The sequence below is a fragment of the Orbicella faveolata genome, unplaced genomic scaffold, assembly GCF_042242905.1.
Source record: "Orbicella faveolata isolate gen_17 unplaced genomic scaffold, um_ofav_v1 contig_24, whole genome shotgun sequence".
NCBI lineage: Eukaryota > Metazoa > Cnidaria > Anthozoa > Scleractinia > Merulinidae > Orbicella > Orbicella faveolata.
Window position 1 is genome coordinate 25,446,906 of NW_028301552.1, and position 8,095 is coordinate 25,455,000.

The 8,095-nt window shown below is 38.2% G+C and overlaps 1 protein-coding gene across 2 annotated transcripts in view; it reads right to left on the reverse strand.

Moving 5' to 3' along the window:
- Window positions 1-957: 957 nt before the first annotated feature.
- The window catches only part of LOC110047269 (scavenger receptor cysteine-rich domain-containing protein DMBT1-like), a 131,035-nt gene continuing 123,897 nt past the window's right edge, over window positions 958-8,095 (reverse strand). For both annotated transcript variants that reach the window (XM_020753018.2, XM_020753017.2), the window contains exon 14: window positions 958-2,829. In XM_020753018.2, the coding sequence (XP_020608677.2) occupies window positions 2,670-2,829 (160 nt within the window). In that variant the 3' untranslated portion in view covers window positions 958-2,669. The remainder of the gene's footprint in view (window positions 2,830-8,095) is intronic.

Sequence of the window (8,095 nt, forward strand, 5' to 3'; positions counted from 1 at the left end):
AGCCGTCGATAGCGCAATTCTTGAATTATGTGACTCGTGTGACTTCTTTGCTAGCCCTTTACTCAAGGAAAAAATTAAATTTAAACTTGACTTTTAAGAAAGAAAGCTGTTGTTAATAGTGCTCGTATCTTCATGCCCATACATATCCCAAAGAAAGTTCCAGATTAACACTATTACGTCATCGGAGATTTCGCAACGGCTACGACTGATGGTGGAATAGTACAGCTGTGTTGATCAAGTGATGTGATGTCTACAGTAATCAATGAATCATCAAGGATTACTTTCGAATGTGCACTGCGTTGCGACTGTACTGCTAAGAAAACAGTTAAATTTTAAAAGCGCGGTTTTAAGATCTAACAGATCTTCTTGTTTTTTCTAGTTTTGTCGGTGACCAGACCCAAACTTCCACTCGGCCAACTTTTGAATGATGCAACCTGTGATGTTTACTCGCCAAAAGCTGTTAAAACATTAATACAAGGACAATGTTACGCATATTATTTTCTTTACTTTGAGTAAAATATATTTTCTTTTGGTTTTATCGAAGCGTTGGATTCGGAGGGAAATAATAAATACGCTAAAAAAGGCATTATGTCAGCCATGGAATGCGCTGACGTTGCAGCTTTCACTTTCGTTACGTGACGAATAAGGTCGTGTTTACTTTGCAAGTTTATTTTGGCAGAAGCGACGGGCATCAATTTATTTTCAATTTTGCGAGTATTTCTTGTGGTTTTAGGCAAATGAAGTAAATTCTTTGGCTGTTTCATCGCAGTGAGTTTGGTGATTAGAAGGAAAATTAAATATTTGCAAGCCAGGCAAAGAACATGTCAGGACATGCAAGGACTACGTCATTGGAATGGAAATAACCACCGTACTAAAGGTAGCCGTGGATAACGGAAGTCTTGAATTATATGACTCGTGTGACTACTTTGCTAGCCCTTTACTCATGGAAAACACGAATTAAATTTAATCATGACTTTTAATAGTGTTATTATTGTTGCGTTCGTATCGTTCATGCCCATACATATTCCGAAGTAAGTTCCATATTAAGAACATTACGTCAACGGAAATTTCACAATGGCTACGAGTACGACTGATGGTGCAATAGTACAGTTTGTGTTGATCAAGTGATGTGGTGTCTACAGTAATCAATGAATAATCAAGGACTACTTTCGAATGTGCACTGCATTACGACTGTAGTGCTAAGAAAACAGTTAAATTTTAAAAGCGCGGTTATAAGATCTAACAGATCTTGTTTACTTGAAAATGCACTGAAAATCATGTGATTACCAACCGTTGACTAATAGTCGTTATCTAGTTACATCAGCTTTGAAAAGTCGTAGCTATTTCTATGAGAGAACTCTTATTGAAACCTAGCATCCGAAAGCTGACATGTAAGAAATAGCAATAGAGATGTCACCAGAAAACATTACACGGTGCAACGAAGGAATAGAAAAAGTAAATTTTCCCATGCATAATTGTCTCGGAGCAGACCATTTGCGTATTCTCGGTATTAGACTGGAACTAGCTTGCAACTGAGGCTAATGCAGGGAGTCTTTTTCAAATGCAAATGACATTAATCTCTTTTTAATGATATTCCCCCGTATGAGCCTCCATTGCAAGCTAGTTCCAGTCCAATACCGAGAATATGAAAATGGTAGATTGCAGTAGGTCCCCTTTTTTCAAAACAAACAAACAAAAAACAGTAAGTATACAACAGTTAACATGCCCTCTTTGTAGAAAGTGTCCACTGCTATTACCCAGTAGGGAGCTTAAGCAACGACGACGACGACGACGCAGAGGACGCCTGGTAAAAAATGAATTTATATTTTACAAGCGAAATTCGCGATTGTCCAGATCTGTTCGGTACGCCAATGGCTCTAAAGACGTCCTTAAGCTAAATATGCAACGACGGCGTTCAATTCCAAATGGAAATACGAAAAATTAGCCGTCGTCGTCCACGTTCCGTAGACGACGCAAAACTTGGTCATTTCACGTTGTTGTTTTCCAGAGGACGGCAAAGGAATGTACGATTTATAACGCACGTGCACAGCTATTGTTTTGCTCATTAAACCTTTGTTTGGTGACGTTCTCGTTGCCGTCGTCGTGGTGGTTCGCTTAAGCTCCCTAGTATTAAGATTTTTTAGGCTAACAGACAGCATTTAGCAAAATTAAAAAAAATCTCATAGGATCAACATAGTTATTGACTGCTTCTATCATGATAAGTCTGGTAAATGTGGCATATATAGCCTGTCAGGAGGTTCTCCTCTGTGAGATTAGGGAACCAAAGGGAAGGAGAAAAAAAGGACTCTTGTCACTTGTCATACAAAGGAAGCAGACTTTTGACTACAAGGCTAAAGCACTCCTAGCAAGAGGCAATTTACTCTATACTTTCTTTCAGTGGAAAAATTCCACAGTACTTGGCTAAGCACTATATTTTTCTTACGCTTACAGCCAACATTTATATAAAAAAAACTATGAAATATTATGGAATCTATATAGCTGTCGACTAGTTATAATGATATGCCAGGTAAATATTGGGGGTAAATGTGAAATACAATAGCCTGTCAGCAGGCTCTCCTCTCGCGGATTGGTTAGGTCAAGGAAGAAAAACGGTTCTCCTCTCTTATCATACGAGGAAGACAGGTAAAAAGTACCCTGGTAATGGGCGATTAAGACATCAAGTCTTGGTCCTCATCAGGTTGAGGGCGGAGCAAGGCAGCATCATCAAGGGAGTCGTCATATGCTTCAGTATTTAGTGCCACGTAGCTCTGATCACTATAGCTGCTGGGCATCTGTCTACTAGCTCGGACACTCACTGCTCTTCCGTACCTGCATGGTAATATCAAAGGTATGTTGAGCTACTTCACGAAACAGATCTGGTACCATTGGGTTTTTAAATAACATTTTGTTTTGCCACCTCAAGCTATAAACACAACCAAAGTACAAAACTCCGATAAAAGGCGTTCACCTGGAGACAAAAACAGCACATAATTAATTCAATGACAATCCCGGACAAAACTATTGGGACACCAAGCAAGTTCTCCCGTCCCCCCACTTACAATGTCGATAATCAGGTAATTTTTTTCTTTTTTCTCGAAACAAACGTAATATTTTTCAACATTGATTGGGGGAGGGTGGGGATAAGTGATCCAGCCTAAGTGTCCTAAATACTTTTGTCCGGGATTTTAGATAATCTGTCACGCAATGAATAAAAAGCTCTAGCAGAGCTAAATCTGAATGCAAAGGCCTTTGCCTGATTCAATTCTCACTGGTATTGTAGAAGTGAAACGAAATATATTCCTTGCTTGTTTCTATACGCTGTTGAGCTTCGTGGGCGAAGAGCTTGAAATAAGAGTGCGGTGCTTGATGTTTAGGTAGCTTGCATAGCAAGCGGTAGTAGCAAGCGCTCTTGTTCAAACACTCAACATTCTGGCCATGCGAAAATTGGGTCTAGAGCAAAAATATTGACAAAGTTACCTCCAATTCCGTCTTTTTTTTTGCTCTTGCCCCTAGTTTCGCGTGAGCAGACTTCACTTGTTCACACTCTACGACGGAAACACCTGCTATACGGGTTAATGTTTGGGCCGCGTTCTGATTTTCGAGTGCTCTACATAGGCTCTTAACATCATGGGCACCTACTCTGATGGGCACCTCACTCCAGTCAAGGACGAAGCAGTTATTGTATCACAGCGTACTACCATTATGAATTCTTTATTTTTCAATCGTTTTAATCCATTGGCCGTCAAAAGCACTGCTAGAATCGAAAAAAATGGATTTCTTTGTTTCTTAATTACTTTTAAACGGTATCAATATTTAACCAAAGCTGTAACAAGAAGCTCAAGCAAACTGGGACGTTATTTAACTTTTTTTGTTAAAAAGAAAATTATAAACTGCTTTTTATAACAAAAAAAGATTCCATATTTTAAAAAAAACGTGACATTCCCCACGCTATATGCGAAACACTTTGAACCAAAAACAGATTACGTATGTCCATTATTGAGTCTCAAAAGGTCGCGTGTAAAGATGCGAAATAAATTTCTACTGTTCAGACAATCTGTTCCTTAAACTCAGTGAAAAAATTATATACAAGTTTTCCTTTTTCCGTTTTCTGTTGCATTTGCCCTTTCTTACTATGCAGTTGTGTTTTGTTTCGTGGTTATGCCTCTGAGTCTTTTACTGCATTTTTGTGTGGCTTACTCGAAGTGTGTCGCCACACTATGTCATGATCCGACTTATTTATTTATTTAGTTGTTTTTTTTTGTAAAAAAATACCTCGTAGTCGGCACGTCGGGTATGTTATGTACGGGTCAGTGGATGAGTGAGTGAGAGAGTGAGAGATGTATGTATGTCACACCAATCAGATTGGATCTACTATAAGCAGCCAATCAGATTTCTTGTTGTAAAGGTAAATGGTATGTGAGAAGATTTGATCCCGACACAGTTTAGAACGGCCATATTTATTCTTCTATAAAAGAGGAGGAAGTATTCATATATTGGGCTTACTTCGACATTTTCTGTGGGTTAGGCTGACGATTTTAGTTACGAACGAGATGAGCCTTGAGGTTTGAAACAGTTCGTGAGTTAGTAGTATGCAAATGCAACGAGGTATTTTTATTTTTAGCTACAAAGGTAACTTGATACTTTTGTTTTTCACAAGGAGCAAATTCAATTAGAGGTCACGAATCGTCGCTTCTAGTTCTTAGGATATGTTTTAGAGGAAACGAGACTATTTAGAGACAGTTCTAACGTTTACAATAGTAAGTGCAGCTGACGATTGTTTTGTTCTTGTTGCATGTAAATACATCGAGACATTTTTATTTTTTAGTTACAAAGGGTAATTTGACACTTGTTTTTCACACGGGAGTAAATTCAATTAGAGCTGACGAATCGTCACCACTCTTTCCCACGAGATGTTTGCTATCTTTAGTTACAAATGGTAACTTAACACTTTTGTTTTTTATATTGGAGTAAATTCAATTAGAGCTGACAAGTTATCGGCTATTGTTCACGGGATATTAAACAAAAAAAGCTTTCATTTCTGGACGGTTTTTACGTCTCTGCAGTAGCAGTTTATTTTTATTTGATGGGCATTTTATGACATTCTTTTCAGTCTGATATTTTTAAAGGTAAAAGGTATCAAAACTGCTCAAATGTTCTTTGAAGACTGCGTGGCACCAAGTTAAAGTGCAATTTAATTAAATCAGACTTTCAATGCGTCAGAGAGGTGTTTTTCTCTTTCTTTCTATTTTCGGTGAAGTAGTGTTGTTGTGTTGTGTAAAAAGGGTAAACTTACGACTCGTATAAAATGCGAAAAGGTCTCTTGAGTATTTTTGAGCAAAAATTCCTCTTGGGGGTTGGAAGGGCTATGTGATTGGTGAGTGAGGGAGTTATGCATATGCACGTGTCACACCAATTACAGTGTGGGTTTTTATCAAAGCACGAATCAAAGAAAAAATAAGATGGTATCTACATTAATCTGGAGACGTGTCAGATTACTGTTGTTTGTTCAGTCAAACATTTTATGGCTTACTATTTAGCTATCTTACCATTACCGATGTAACATCGTATGTACATCATAAATTTCCAGTTTCTTTCTTGCTGTACATCGCAACCAAAAAACTTGTCAAATTAACCAAATCTTTATTGTTAACAGTTCCATGAATGCTCTTATCTCCGAGACTTCACAAAACAAATAACTCTTGCACGTCTTGCGTGCCTATGTTTTATTTATTTGTCTGCGAGAGTCAGCGCCTGTCGTGTGGTCTTGTGTTGTTTGGCGCACTAGTCTGAGTCAGCCATTTCGGTTGTAAGTGTGGTCTCTAGTTTCCCCTGCTTTTAGTTTTCATTTTGAGCTTGGTCTTGAGTTCTGCATCTTATCATTTCTAATCCGTGTTGAAAATCTAGCTTCGTAATCCACCGTAGGAAAAAATATGGCGGCTGTACATTTTACCACAATGCCTTGCGAACCTAACACAGCCTATAAGGCACTAAGAAAGCCAAATGTTTATGAGATTTGTCCCTGTACAAAGGACATTGAGTAGCCTGGGTTTGAAGATTTTATAACGTTTCTGTACGTTTTTATAAACGTTTTTAAAGTTGTCGTGCGCTAAGAACTGTGGGTTAATGTACCAGTCGCCATCTTTTTTACTATGGAGGATCAAGTACAAATAACGAAACCCATTGGAATTGATGTTTCACTTTCACGTGTTCATGCATGTCGACAAATTGAGACAACGGGAGTAAAGTTCCTTGTGAATGCTAGGACAGACTTGGCATGTGTCCAGTGAGGGTTCCACAGGAGCCACTGTACTTTTAAAAGCCAATACTCATTTTTTTGAACCGTCAGAAAATGAAAATGTCTCCATCGGTGACCACAAATTCAAAGACAGTGCCGCTTGAGTTTGAAAACAATATAAATTACAGACCCCTTCTCAAGACTTTTGGAAACAAGAGGGTAATATATTTCATCGCTTTACATTTGGATGGAAATAGTGGAATTACTTGTTTACTTGTAAGTCATGGAAGAGGTCATTCAACGATCAGTTGACTGTAAAGCCGTCGATTTGCGGAATATATTTTTACGCTTTTGAGTATAGTATGCTTCTTCGCCTCAGTTTGAATATGAACTGTCACCTTTTCTCTTTGTCCAAATTAGATATTCAAAAGTGAAATAAATTACCATAGTAGAGCTGATTTGCATTTGTTTACTGCACTTAGAAATCATAATCACATTGTTCCAAAAGTAAGCTTATTATATTTGGAGATTTAGACAAAGATTTCTTTGCTATTGTTTTAATTCACATTGTTGACCATATATTAATATGATGTAGGTCTTATTTAAATTTGTTAAGCCATATATAAAATCAGTTTTATTTAAAACTGGACCATTGCATAATACAATTTGAGTTTTCATTGGCTTGTTAGCCATAATAGCGGAGCTCCGGCAGCCCGAAGGGCCGCTAAGCGGAGGCCCATACTCATATAGGAAAGAAAAGGAAACCCATGGGTTGATTTTCTCATGGTTATCCTGGCTAGCGGTATTGATCGTGGGCGCGTACGCACGACGGTGACGGCGACGGAGTCGCACAACATGGCGGCCATACTCCAAATAATAGGTTGACAGAGATATGCACCCTTGCTTTACCGTAAACTTCTTTGATATTGGACATCCATGTTATGATCAAATGACATCTGTCAAAACAAGGTATTCGCTGACCAGTATTATGGGACCATATCGCGGGCTCAAGTTTACAGCTCATCGAGGTCACACTTGTTTTTGAAGTTGACCGCTGACCAAGTGCTGATTTTCGATTGGATTGCGGGCTCATGTGAGGTTAACTTGTTGAAAACAGGGCAGGATTGTTCGGAAGGCAGTTAACGCTAACCCAGGATTAAAAGTTGACCGAATTATAACTTTTTCTTCTCCACAAATGTTTTTTGCTGCTTTGGTTTGTGTATATGGTGATTATTAAAACTCAAAACAGGAGGCCAAACAATATACAGAAAACCTCACTGCAAAGTTGAAAACTCAAATCAAAATTCTTCCTTTTCCTGGGTTAGCTTGTGGGGCTCTGAACAACCCGGAACAGGAGCTACGCTTTTAAGCTGGCCTAAATCTGTATATTATTAGTATATCATTCAGGAATTATACCATGCTCTACAAATATGGTAAGTTTATATGTATAATTTAGTCATTATAAACAATAGTTATTATTGGATGAGGTTTTTATGATATCTAGAATAATCAAGGTTGAGGTAAGTGTTATCAGCCGAAGCTGAAGGCTGATAACACTAACCGAGACCTTGATTATTTTGGATATCACTAAAAACCGAATCTCATAACTGTTTTATTATACATTGTCAGTGGATTCATTAAGGGCTGGGCACCGGGCAGATTGACCACCTGTGAGCACAACTTTGCCTGGCTGTTCAACTCTGGGCTTTCAATGCGGCTTTTGTGGATAAAACTTGAATGCAAGTTGCTTTTCTTTGATTTCTGCATGTGCCTTCCCAAAAATAAAACTGAAATTCATTTAAAAAAAAGAAAATCTCCTTGTCTTATTCCTTCCTTGACACTGCTCATGTATCACTCCAT